General features: G+C 34.9%; 1 protein-coding gene across 1 annotated transcript; it reads left to right on the forward strand.

The window, feature by feature from the left end:
- The first annotated feature begins 278 nt into the window (after nt 1-278).
- On the forward strand, nt 279-8,306 carry LOC107458559 (protein PAT1 homolog). The gene is made up of 5 exons (XM_016076764.3): nt 279-685; nt 1,623-1,762; nt 1,958-2,014; nt 3,966-4,029; nt 5,265-8,306. The coding sequence occupies exons 1-5, from the start codon at nt 595-597 to the stop codon at nt 7,568-7,570; spliced, it is 2,658 nt and encodes an 885-aa protein (XP_015932250.1). The 5' UTR covers nt 279-594; the 3' UTR covers nt 7,571-8,306.
- The last annotated feature ends 5,567 nt before the right edge of the window (nt 8,307-13,873 follow it).

The raw sequence follows: 13,873 nt of genomic DNA on the forward strand, positions 1-13,873 counted from the left end.
AAGTAAACCGAGAAAAAGAGAGGGGCAAGTAGTTCATCACTCTTAATTGTGACTTACGCAACATTAAATAATTTAGGAGAATATGGCATATGGCATAAAATTACAATAATTGAGGGTGGAGCTGGAGAGTATCGCAAGGTCAAATCCGTCATTACGCATCTGATATTGCATGCTGGCAACGCGAAAATGTCTCGTCTCGTTTTTTTATTACATGAAAAAAGAAAAAACCAAAAATTAAAAACAAAAAAACAAAAACAAAAAACAAAACAAACTCAAAACAAAATTCTACAATAAATTTCGATCAATATCTTCTCCGTAGGGTTCCTCTCTCTCTTTCTCCCTCTCTCTCTCTCTTCCGTTTCTCTCTGATCCAAATCGAAGCCATTTTTTGTTCTTTTGTACTCGATTCTCAGCGTAGATCTTTGCGTTTCTTCTTCTCCTTCTCCCAATTTGGCTTCTTTTTTCGGTTTAGCTGAAACACTCTGAGGAGAAGGAGGGAAACAACGAATAGTGTTTCAAGATTCCACCTTTTTGCGCATTTGATGCTGTTTTCTCGTTGAAGCTTCAATCTTTTGCAATTTACCCTGGTTTTTCATGGTGGATATGGATGTTTTTGGAGCTGGGGGTGATCTTGGAGCAGCTCCTAGCACACAGGATCTTAGGCAATTAGGGGGTGCTTCCTCAGGTTTGCTTCGCCGTTCTTAGATTCATTGCCTTGTTTTATTTTAGCATTTTTTTTCTCTTTCATTGGTGTTTCTTTCTTTGGTCTCTGATTCAGCTTGTTCCTGTAGATCTAGTCTGTTTTAGCCACTAATTTGTTATGAAGTATTGGCAAATTTGATGCTTGAATAGTTACTACCACGTTAGTGGAATTGTTCTGCTTTGTGTTCCAAAGGTGTTTATTTATGTGTTGTACTCAGTTCAGAGCAGCTCAATGATCAACCATTTGAGTTTGGGGTAGAATATTCTTTCATGTTCCGTAGGGTAGCTGAACCAGGAGATTGGGCTAGAGTTGACAGTTCTGTAAATGCTTGAAAATTTCCCCTGCTGAAGTGTTGGTTATAGCTTATGATTTGGAATGTTTGTGAGGTTTTGTTGCCTTATTTGAGCTTATGCTGTCGTTGCCTGCTTTTGTGTGTGCGTATTTGCGGGGTTGGGATGTTGGGGGTTGTCAATTGAGGAGAAGATTGGTTTATGTGTTGCTTACTCTGGTTGGTTCAGTAGCCAAAAGGACAAAACAGATAGTGCATTATTGTCGAGCTTGTAGTAGCTTTTATCCATATCAATGTCTTAATGTAGCGTAATGTTTGTGTTGATATCTTTTCCATTTTATAGTGGAAGGTTTTGTTGTACTCCAATGATGTTTGCTTTCCGTTCAAAATTAAAATTATTATACCATTTTTTCTTACCTGTACATATTAAGTTAGTTAATTTTCTCTTATCTTTTATTTCTTGTCTTTTTGGTGAGTGTGAGCTTATCTAATTTTTGTTTTTATATTTATTTTGTTATTGCTGTTGTTATCTTGGTCACATGGGAATTCTCTGTTCTGTATGCATTATCTCTGGTACTTTTCACGTTAGGGAATTGGTAAACAGTTTTTAACTGAAATTATGTTTTGCAGAAGGAGCAGTTTTTGATGCATCACAATATGCGTTCTTTGGTAAAGATGCTGTCCAGGAAGTTGAATTGGGAGGGTTAGAAGATGATGATTATTTGCCTCCAGTTGAATCTAAAGAGGATTTCTTTTTCAATAGAGATGAGGTTGTTTTTTAATCTCGTGTTGATTCCCCTTCCCCTGCCCCCTTCTATCCCCATGTCATCATATTTTGTTTTCTTTTCCATCTGGTCCCGTCCTCTATACTCCCCTCACCAAAAAGAGAAAAGAAGGGGAGGGAGGGGGGTTTGTTATAGAGATTTGCTAGATATCGTCAATTGACTATTTCTTTTCCTGTGAAGGCTGAGGATGTAAGATCGCTTTCCGACATTGATGATCTCACCACTACTTTTATGAAGGTAATCTTGACATGATTGATTTGTTGAATGCTGCTTGATTATTGTGTGATGATCATAATTTGCTTGAATTCATTGGGTAAGAGAGAGAATCATCCTTTTTTGAATAAAACTTTTTCCCTTTTTTCCCTCTCGTAAAATTAATGTTGTAATCATGCAATGCTTCAAAAATATGTTGCATGGCATGAGTTGAGAAAGGAGGAAATAAATGTGAAGGCAGAGCTTTGGAAACAAACTTTAGTAGTATATGGTTTTCATTTAAGTACTTCATACATAAGTTCAGCTGGAAGTGAGCTAATGCTAACTTGGATGTTAGAATCAGATATCACACCTTCCAGGAAGCCGGTGATTTACATATCTTTCTTATTCGTAATAGGAGAGTACAACTTGAAATTTAAAGGGGAGTTTTGTTGTATAGCTATTAGACTGGCAATATTGTATGAGAAATAGATGTTGAATTATAAAAGCTAAGGATTATGACATAGAGTGGACCTTCCTCTGTTTGACTAGACAACAGACATTTGTAGTGCGCATAAAATTAAAGGCTGAGAATTAGAGAGTATTTGACACAAATATTCCGGACAAACGGGGAAGTGATAATATAGCGAGGGTTAGTGGGTAGCTATCATTGTTAGAAAACAACCTGGGAATCTACTTGGAGAATTTTGGGATTCAGAATGAAACAATGAACAGTTTGAGGGAATGAGATTCATGATTTTTGGACTTTCTGGGAAACACAGTAAACCTGTTTTTATGCTATTATAGAAATGGCTTGTGTTTGACCTCAGGCTTGGCCTGACATGTAACCTAAACAAAAAAAGCTTTCATTGTGATCTGACCTGGCAATGAATTTTCAGAGGGGTTTTTGAATTGTGATAAACGTGGTAGGACTTGGTCTGCAATTGGGAACAAAGATGCTGTTGATTGCACTAGATTGTTGGCTGTCAAGTGGCTACTTTTAATATATTCATTTAATATAGTCAATTTCTCTAATTTGTCCATGGATTATTGAACCATGTGAAGTTGTGCCTGAATTGCTTTTCATCTAGAAATCCTATTCACTCTCTATAAATGATAGGCCCTTGCATCATCAATGATGGAGTTGAAAATTTGAAATCCCTGTTTGAACCAAAACGGTGTGGCACACAGTTCATATATGTAAAAAGTATTCAAACATAGTCACATAATCGATTATTTTAAAAAGTGATCACACAAATAAGGATTATTAAAATAAGTTTATTTTTTCAGTGTTCTCAGACACACCTGAGGTAAGTAGAGATTCTAAGTTTTGGCCATTTAGGATGTACTTTCTAGTGATTGTTAGTAAAATGGATTTCTGAACTCCATTAATGAGTTTTGTTATTGTCAATGCAGTATGCCATTTTTTAAAGTTTTTTTAATATTTTTTTATCCCTTTCCCCATTTCCTCCTTTAGCCTGCCTGGCAAAATATTTCCTGTTGATAAGTCCACTTATTTTGTGATGTAAATGAAAATGATTAAAGTAAAAGTGGAAGAGTTGGCTAATGAAAGCTTTATCTGATTATTATGCTTCCTTTGGCAGTTTAAAGTTAGTTGAATGTTTTTGGTGTTATCAGACACAAAACTCAGAGATTTGATATTTTCTTTATATGATCTATATGTGCTTTTCAGAGGATGTTTTGCCTACATTTGGTGTGTAAAGCTCATGATTTTTTTAGAGGATTTCTTTCTTAGACATTTTGAGAGATTGAAAAGCTAGGGAAGATCCTTTTCTTCCCTTTGTCTTTTGTTCTTTTCTGTCTTAGTTTGTCTTTAATCCCAAAAATAAAATGTTCAAGATAACATGTTCTCAATTTTGTTATCTAGCTTCTGTTATGAATTTGATCTTATGCTTCTCTGTGTGGGTTTTCATATGCTTTGCTTTATGTATATTAATAGCTTCTTTATTGTTACTGTTATTAAATATAATTTCAGTTGAACAAGAATGTGAGTGGACCAAGAAGTCCAGGAGTTATTGGCGATCGAGGATCACGAGAAAGTGAGTAAAGCAACTGTTTTTTCCTTATCTCAATTTTTTTTTGAAATTTTTATACTCGTTTAACATCACTCATTGATATTCTATTTTCATTTATTATACTCCTAGAACATCTGACAGGAAAAATTCCTGACTAATGGTTTTTTCTTGTTAAAAGTTGGTAGCAAAAATGTATAGATGGTAACTATTCAGAGTATTCAGTAGAGTGAAGATAGATTTTGGAGAGAAAAGAGTCTCTCCATTACCCTTTAGCACATATATTCATTCTGTATTCGCTAGGTTATACTGATATCAGGCGAAAGCTTTGGAATAGAATCATCTTACTTGTTCTTGCACTGTTTCTACCTTCTCTCCCTCTAGTTCTAGTCCAGGATAATCATATTTTGGCCACTTATCTGTGAAGTAACTGAAGTATAAGTTAAATATTTAGTAATTATCGGGATTCAGGATAATACTTGGTTTTTCTTCAATTGGCTTTTGTTAATACGGACATAGAAGGATAACATAGTTTGGTTTATGCGCACATACAGACAGCCATAATCTGATCATTTTGCAAATTGCCCCAAGTTTCTGTACATTGATGACGTTGCTTAACAGCAAGAACCTAATTTTTCTTATAATGTTGGAAGTTTGTTAGAACTAAATAGCTGAAAAAAAAATTGATTTGATTACTTTCGCTCTAGGATTTTGTCTGCTCCTAGAGAAATAATGTTCGCTGCTGATATGGTTCTTTTGCATTTTATCCCTCTCTTTCTTCCCTCTTTTAAAGCATTTAACATCATGAGCCTCTTTACTCACACTTTGTATACCTTTCCTATCCTCTGAATATGTCACGGGGAACTTCGATAATAAATATGCAGCAAATCATAGGTTTACGCAAACCATATTTTCATTATTAAATTTTTGGCTTTGCTGCAAGCTTATTTGTAATTGGTGATCTAACATTCTTCAACTAAATGATCTGTTGAAATGGCAACTTCAATATTTGAGTGTATGAATGAAAATACTTTCTTATAGCTATACATGCTCTTTCATCAAAGGAATTGCCTTTAGTATTGTGAATTTAGGTTTGATTGTGTGCGTGTGCATGTGAAACCCACTTGTAAGAATAGATTGTATAAGATGTTGGTACGTTCTGTTTTTACAGTGACTAGTTTTAGCATGTATATTCCTCCCTCTTAACTAATGCAATCTGTTTTTCGGCACTGGACTGAATTATATATTTTATTTTTACGCAGATTCGACTTCTGAATGGCCACAAAGGGATGATATGAACTGGCCTGACCACATGAATGCTTATGATAGTGAAGGTTCTCTGGATGGCAAAAGATGGTCATCGCATCCCCATTCTTCTCTCGCCCATTTAAATGAACCTAAGCCCTTGTACAGAACGTCTTCCTATCCTGATCAGCAAAGGCAGCCACAACAATACCAACTCCAGCATCGCTCTAGTGAACCCGTTGCTAACTGGCTTGATCAACTTTTTTATGAAACTGAAACATCTCAGGATGGCAAAAGATGGTCATCACAGCCACATTCCTCCTTCCCTCAGCTACAAGAATCAAAGCCTTTGTACAGAACATCTTCATATCCTGAAAAGCAGCCGGAGCTTACTCGTTATTCCAGTGAACCAATTTTGGTACCAAAGTCTTCATTTACTTCTTTTCCTCCTCCTGGTGGCAGGTCTCAGCAGACTTCTCCTAGTCATAGTGCAAGCCACTTGAACATTTCATATCATGCTGGAGGAGCTCAGATGGGACTTTCATCTCAAAATCTATCTCATCTTTCTAATTCTGCACTACAGTTGAGTGGATTAAACCATGGGTCTCATTTTGGTGGAAACATGCGCCAGTTTCCTACTGGTTCTGCTCTTCAGCGAATTCAGAATCAACTGGTCAACCAGGCAGCGTTATATCCTGGAGATCATTCAAACCTTCTTAGTAATATGTTGCAGCAGCAATTACACCTTCACAATGGATCAATATCTCCACACTTAATGACTCAATTACAGCAACAGCAACACAGATTGCATCATCCTGTTCAGCAATCTGCAAGCTATTTATCAGGTTTCAAGTCCCATTTATTTAACCCCCACCTTTCTTCTAGCTCGTCTCTTGGAAAATATGAACATATGCTCGGTCTGGGTGATGTTAGAGATCATAGACCAAAATCAAATCAAAAAGGAAAACATAGTCTCCGTTTCTCCCAACAGAATTCTGATGCCAGTAGCCAGAAGAGTGAAAGTGGTTCATTACAGTTTAGGTCCAAATATATGACAAGTGATGAAATTGAGAGTATTCTTAGAATGCAGCATGCTGTGACTCATAGTAATGACCCGTATGTGGATGACTATTATCACCAAGCTTGTCTTGCAAAAAAGGCTCCTGTGGCGAAGTCAAAAAATTTGTTTTGCCCAACCCAGATAAGGGAAGTTCCTGCTCGATCTCGTTCTAATTCTGATCAGCATGCTTTTCTCCAGGTTGATGCCATGGGTAGGATTACATTCTCATCTATTCGACGCCCTCGGCCTCTTTTGGAGGTTGATCCTCCAAACTCTTCTGTTACCAGTAGCTCTGAGCAAGGCATTTCAGAAAAGCCTCTTGAACAGGAGCCTATGTTTGCAGCTAGAGTCACAATTGAGGATGGTCTGTGTTTGCTCCTTGATGTAGATGATATTGATCGTTTCCTAAAGTGTAATCAGCTACAAGATGGGGGAAGCCAATTAAGACGAAGACGACAGGTCCTGTTGGAAGGATTAGCAACTTCACTTCAGCTTGTTGACCCACTGGGGAAAAATGGACATAAAGTTGGACTTGCTGCTAAGGATGATGTAGTTTTCTTGAGATTAGTATCTATTGCCAAGGGACGTAAGCTCCTTGCAAAGTATCTTCGGTTGCTTCTTCCTGGTAGTGAACTTATGAGGATAGTCTCTATGGCAATCTTCCGTCATCTAAGATTCTTATTTGGTGGTCTCCCTGCAGATCCAGCATCTTTGGAGACTACAAGTAACCTTGCCAAAATTGTCTGCCAATGTGTTCAAGGAATGGATCTTGGTGCTCTCAGTGCTTGTCTTGCGGCAGTTGTTTGTTCTGCGGAGCAGCCTCCTCTTCGTCCTCTTGGAAGCTCTGCTGGAGATGGGGCTTCTCTTATTTTAGTATCTGTTCTTGAGAGGGCTACTGAACTTCTAACTGATCATCATGCTGCATGCAACTACAATATGGGTAATCGTTCGTTTTGGCAGGCCTCATTTGATGAATTCTTTGGCCTTCTGACGAAGTATTGCATGAATAAATACCAAAGTATCATGCAATCCCTGCTTATACAAAATCCAGCAAATGTCGATGACATTGGATCGGATGCAGCTAAAGCAATTAGTAAGGAAATGCCTGTTGAACTCCTTCGTGCAAGTCTCCCTCACACTGATGACCGCCAGCGGAAGTTATTACTGGATTTCGCACAGCGCTCGGTTCCTGTGGTTGGATTTAACAATAATGCAGGCAGTAGCGGCGGCAGTCATGTGAACTCAGAGACAGTGCTAAGTTGAAGAGACAAAGCTTACCTACCGAATGGCTTTTGGGTGAAAACCACATTGAATGTCTTGCGGACATCCTTGCATCTGTTGTTCTGTTATATGTGGAAACTATCTCAAAATTGAATGTGACTTGCATCTGTGGTGGGGTTCTTCTGCCTTACCTCGTTTATCTTACATCTTACATATCATAATGCCAATAATGATGTGCAGCATTGTGATTTGCAATCAGGCCTGTGATGATGATGTTCTTGGCTTGATCTGTTCCCTCATGTCTTTACTTTTACTTTTGACAAGGGGAGCCTTATTTTGTTATTATGTGTGGCTGTTAGGAAAAAACATTAGCGGTTAGCATGTACAGGTCTTAGGTACATATTTGGTTCCCATGTTTCCTTATTATTATTACATACACAAGGAATGGGGTGGGCTGTGTACTTGTGTTCACATGGTTACCTGTGATATATAACCATTTCAACTGGAACGTGGCATGGACCATTGGGGATGTTGCAAATTTCGCTGAGAAACGGGCTCTAACAATGTGGCGTTGCTGAAAAATTCAAAAGTTCAAAAGCACTGTACCGGAGAATAAGTTAATATTGACCTTGGTTGCATAATTTTATAATCTTTTCATCACTGTTAACAATTTGTAGATGTCATGTATTTCGTTACTTATGAGGCGACTTAAATTTCATCCTCTAACTTTTCTGACTTTTGCATGATTTCCCTAGGAAATATATTATTTCATTTAGCACTTGCACATTTAGTAATATATGTTGAATTTTGAATGTTGAATAATAGGGCTCTACAATGCGCTATTCTTATCGAGTTATCGGGATATTGATACTGATAGCAATGGTTTTACTCCTTGGTAGTCTTTTTCTTTTGGTATGTATTGTTCTGACATTTATATAAAAGAAAGATGGAAGCATTAAATTTTAAAATCAACGATGCGAGTATCTATAAAAATGAGCTTGGATAATAGAAAGAGAAGTCCATATAATTTATTTTGGTGTTTTATGGACCTCACTATTTAAGATGGATGATACAGATTTGGTGCCTATACTCCAAGTAAAATTTGTACGGCTGTGTGCATTGTTGAGTAGGTGTCAATATAAATACGCTAGCACAGTTTGTTTTATATATGTAATGGATAATGGACGAATAGACAATGTATTGTTAGTTAAGATTACTTTGGTAGAAACATAATATTATATGTAGTGTTCAAAACGAAAACAATGCTCAAACTTTTGCTGAAACTGGCTCAAAAACAGCTTAACTTCTGTCGAAACGATTATAATATACTTTTCTACAGTTACGAGAACAACTATTTTCTTCCCCTTTGAAATAGATTTTTAATCAAGTTCCCAAACATGGTTTATGGGAAGATTATAAAAGATAAAATAAAATATGTAAGTTAAGTATTTTGTTTCTTCGAGTGTTATCACTCTAATAAAATTATATGCGTTGTTCAGCTACTAACTATGAAGCACATACCGCACACAATACGACAAAGGACCCATGAAGACGATAATTTCAAATTTGTTAGATACAAAGCTATAGCAGATATATAAAATATAAAGAATTTATTAAAAGATAATAATGATTTTGATATTGTATTGTTATTAAAGTATGATTTTTGCAATGTTTTTAATTTTTTATATCTAAATTTATTTTAAAAATATACACACAAAATATAAATCAAACATACCAACAAATAATTGTATGAGTGTGTGCAAATATGTCCGGTATAATTTAATATTTTTTATCTATGCATCAAAGCCTTATTGCTATCTAAGTCCAATTAAGCAAACCCGACATTAACAAAAATCACTCTCATTAAAAGAGCGTATACACGCGCCCGAAACCCCAAAAAACATTATCTGTTTCTTTGCGTTCTAATATGAAAAAGGTTAAATTACATAGTTGGTCCTATACTTTTACTAAAATTATAAATTAGTCCTACACTTTAAAAATTTGTAATTAAGTCCGAGTACAAAATATAATTTTGTAATTAGATCCTCAATGACGTTTATTGTAAAAAAAAAACGCACATTTATTACCATGATGATGTCCTCTTCTTCCTCTTCTCCCTCTTCTTCCTCCTCATTTCTTCAGCGTTTCTTTTCTTCTTCCATTCCCACCAACCACCCTGAGCCACCACCGCCAAAGCCTGCCCCGTCCCCTTCTTCCATTTTTCCTTCTCTTCCCCTCTCTTCTATTTTTTTTCAGAAATTAATATAAAAATAGTAGCTTAATTTACCACAATCATATAAAAATAGCAACAAATCAACATATTATAATCCAATAATTGAATAGATAAAAAAAGAAAATTAAAAAAACTTTTCTGATAATGTAAAGACAAAGCGTAGGAGAAGGAGAGGGAGACGAAGCACGACAATGTAGAGACTAGCAAGGGAGAGTAGCAGCGACGCAAGCCCTGTCAGATGAGAGAGGCGAGATGGATGAAGGAAGCAAGACGGGACTCGTGAGCACAAATGCGGCGGACAGAGGTGAGAGACAGAGAGCGTTGGGATGGAGCTGCTGTTTTGGAAAGTGAAAAAGTGATAGAGAGAGAGTTGGGGAGGGGTGGGGTGGGTTAGATAGCCTAGAAAGTTTTTGGTCATTTTTAAATGGTTAAATTATACAGTTGGTCCCTATACTTTCACTAAAATTACAAATTAGTAGTCCCTACTGTCAAACACATGTAATTCACATGTTTAAAATAGCGAATATGCTGACGAATATTCTATTAAATCAAACGTTGTTTGAATGGTGGGGACTAAATTATTAAATTTAATTTTATTTAGGGATCCAATTATAAACTTTTAAAGTGTAGGGACTAATCTACAATTTCAATGAAAGTATAGTGACCAACTATGTAATTTAACCTATGAAAAATCATTCATATCTCCTACTTAAAATTGCAACAAAGAAATTTGAAATCTATCTCAAAATCTCTCAAAAATCTTTTAAATTTTCTGCGAAAACTATTACAATCCGGTAGTGCGTTTGAGATCATACAAAAAAAAAAACACAGAAAAAACAACAAAAATTTCTCAAGTTACTGACAAAACTACTTGTTCATTATGTTCAGTTTTCTTCTTCGCATTTCTCGTATTTCTACTAGTTCGATTAAGGGTTCAGTGGATCGAGTTCCTTCATTTAGTAGATCGAGTTTCTCTGATTCAATGTTTTCATTTTTCTTTGTAAATAGGGCATATAATGAAACTGTGTTGTTAGTTTATTAGTTCTGATAAATAATTTTGGTTCATTTCTTAGTTTAATTGAGGTTCATTTGAATTCAGGAATGAATTTGATGTGTTTTTGTTGATAATTGAGTCTTTTTGATTGCTTGTTCAAATCTGAACTAATTTTAGTTCATTTGTGTGTTAATTGAGGTTCACTTAATACTACTGATAAGTATTGACCAAATATGTTATTTCTTAAGTAATTTTGGTTCATTTCTTAGTTTAATTGAGGTTCATTTGGATCCAGGAATGAATTCGATGTGTTTTTGTTGAAAATTGAGTCTTTTTGATTGCTTGTTTAAATATGAAATAATTTCAATTTATTTGTATCGTTAACTGAGGTTCACTTTATGCTGCTGATAAGTATTGACTAAATTTTTTATTCCTTACAGCCAAAATGAGAAAGAATACCATCTCAGAAAAGGAAAAGCCGCTTTATGATGTAAGCATATACACATTAAATTAATTCTATTTTTGTATTCTAAATATATCATATAACAAAATATTTCAACTCCTTGTAGAAAACTCACGATTTGAGATGCTCAACGAGAACGATAGCTAAGGTATTCGCCAACATGGGTGTTCGAAAGAAAGCTATCGTCGAGGAAATGAGATTTGGTGCATTGAGCCATATCCCGTAATTGAATGTCTCGCACAAGCTTTTGAGGGAATTGATACTTTCTTTTGATCTCTATAACGCTTTCTTGGATACGCGCTATGGAAAAATCTACATAACTCCTGTCAAGATAAGAGATGCACTGGGACTAAATTCAAGCAGTATTATACTTTTCAGTTTTTACATTTGTATTTTTTCTTTTTGATTTTTTGTTATTTTTATATTAATTTGTTTATATTAAAGTATTTCGGTGCTGGTATTATTGTAGGGGCTAATTTTCCTGAAAAAGTTATGTACAAAAAACTGAATGAGCAACAGAAGAAAATTATTGACAGCTTCAAAGGTGCTACTTTGGCGTCTTTGACAAAATCTATGATGGAGATGAGTGTTGAAGGGGAGGAAAACCTGCTGAAATTCAAGACGATGTTCTTCTTCTTCATCCAGAAATGCTTTCTGTTGCCGACAACAATAAGCATAGTCTCCCCAATCCATAAGTCACATGTCCTTCATGTGGAGATAGTTCGAGAATGGAATTGGATGTCTCATGTGTTCAACTTTCTGCTCAAAGGGATCAAAGCCCAGAAAGCAAGAGAAAAGCTTTCAGTTGATGGCTGCATTTTTGTATTAATGATAATCTATTTCCATAAATCAATGTTCACTGATGGTGCTGCAGATGATACTCCCGAGCCATGGGTGGCATACTGGACACGGAGGAGACTGGTCGACAGGATTGCCTTTGAGGCAAAGAATGAAATGGTAATTAAAAAATATCATTTCCCTTGAAATTTTGGTTTAGTTGCTTCTCAATTATTGTGTTAACTAAATAGGTTTCTGTTTTAGGGTCTCATAAAACGAGTAGAGCTAGGGGGAGAGAAAGAAGAAAAGAAGGAAAAAGTGAAGGAAAAAAAGAAGAAGAAGAAAAAAAACCTATCATCCTACATTCCTATTTAGAAGAAGAAACTGATTATGAATAAGAGTATACTTCTCAACAAATTTTTTATTCCTTAAATAATTTCGGTTCATTTCTTAGTTTAATTGAGGTTTATATGATATTGAGTATACTTCTCACAATGACTTATCAGGAGCTATCTATTTATTTAAAGTTACATATTGTTATTTTAACAAAAATTTTTGTATGTATTGCAGAGAAGAAGAATAAATATAGAAAACACCACCAAAGAAACGAAAATAACCACAAAGAGTAGCGAAGAAACAAAGCAAAAAAAAGGAAGATTGTTCAACCGGATTCATCTTCGAAAACTGAAACTGAATCCGAAGATGAGTAAGATTCAGAAATGATTATTTTATTATTATAAATATATATTCTATTTTTATTGATTGAGTTTTTTTGACTGCTTGTTCAAATTTGAACTAATTTTGGTTTATTTGTGTGTTAATTTAGGTTCACTTGATGCTGCTGATAAGTATTGACCAAATTTTTTATTCCTTAAGTAATTTCGGTTTATTTCTTAATTTAATTGAGGTTCATTTGGTTTAGTTTCTCTTTAATTTTGGAGCTTGTGTTGTTGATCAAATCTGAACTAATTTCAGTTCATTTGTGAACCAAAATTAGTTCACGTGTGCTTGTTTAGTTAGTTGTAGCTTTGATATTTGTCAGCTGTATAGATTCAATGTGTTTTTGATGATAATTGAGTCTTTTTGACAACTTATTAGAATCTAAAATAATTTCGATTCATTTGTGAATTAATTGAGTTCACTTGACTGCTTGTTTCTCTGGTTGTTTTCGAACATGGATTGTATGTTGCAATCGTTTAAAAAATTTGGTTTATTTTATTTTGAATTAAGGTTCATCCTAATTTTAAATCAAAACTTTTTGTATGAATTTTCAGAAGCGAAGAAATAGAGGAGATAAGAAAAAAAAGAAAAGAAACAAAAAAAGAATGAAGAAAAAAATGACAGTCTTGTAAAAAGAAAAGTTGCTCAGGTTGAAACACAACGAAATGACTGTGACTCGATAGACACGCGCTATGATTCATCACAGACGTAAGATTCAGTTTCTTATATAAAGTTCTTTTTTTTCTCTGCTAAGTTTTCCTAAAACCTAAGGTAATTTTTTTAGTTTTATTGAATAATATTTATTTTTTTACTTAGACTGCCAACTATAAATTTGGACAGTGAAAATGAACTTGTGTTTCAAACACAGACAAGCTTGGAACGGTCTGTAAACGCACTGAGCAATACAATGTGATTTCTCTTAACATTTATTTACTTCTTTTGCTTTTATTTATAATATCTTGGTTGATGATTTTAATTTCATATCATTTTTATTAGAAAAATACCCCTGAATCCCCAATTATACTTTTTACAAGAAAAAAATGGCATGAAAAAGGAAAAACAGAATTTACAACCTGCAACTATGTAAGTTGACATACTTATATTGCTTTGTTAAATTTAGGTAATAATAAGTTTTTTTTTAATTATTGACACAAAATT

This window comes from Arachis duranensis, chromosome 7 (genome assembly GCF_000817695.3).
Source record: "Arachis duranensis cultivar V14167 chromosome 7, aradu.V14167.gnm2.J7QH, whole genome shotgun sequence".
NCBI classification, from domain to species: Eukaryota; Viridiplantae; Streptophyta; class Magnoliopsida; order Fabales; family Fabaceae; genus Arachis; species Arachis duranensis.

What these genes read in the sequence shown, in the direction of transcription:
- LOC107458559 (XM_016076764.3), top strand. Translation starts at nt 595, where the DNA reads ATGGTGGATATGGATGTTTTTGGAGCTGGGGGTGATCTTGGAGCAGCT. An exon ending in TCTTTTTCAATAGAGATGAG is followed by an intron (nt 1,763 to 1,957) that starts GTTGTTTTTTAA and finishes TTTCCTGTGAAG; the next exon opens with GCTGAGGATGTAAGATCGCT. An exon ending in CGATCGAGGATCACGAGAAA is followed by an intron (nt 4,030 to 5,264) that starts GTGAGTAAAGCA and finishes ATTTTTACGCAG; the next exon opens with ATTCGACTTCTGAATGGCCA.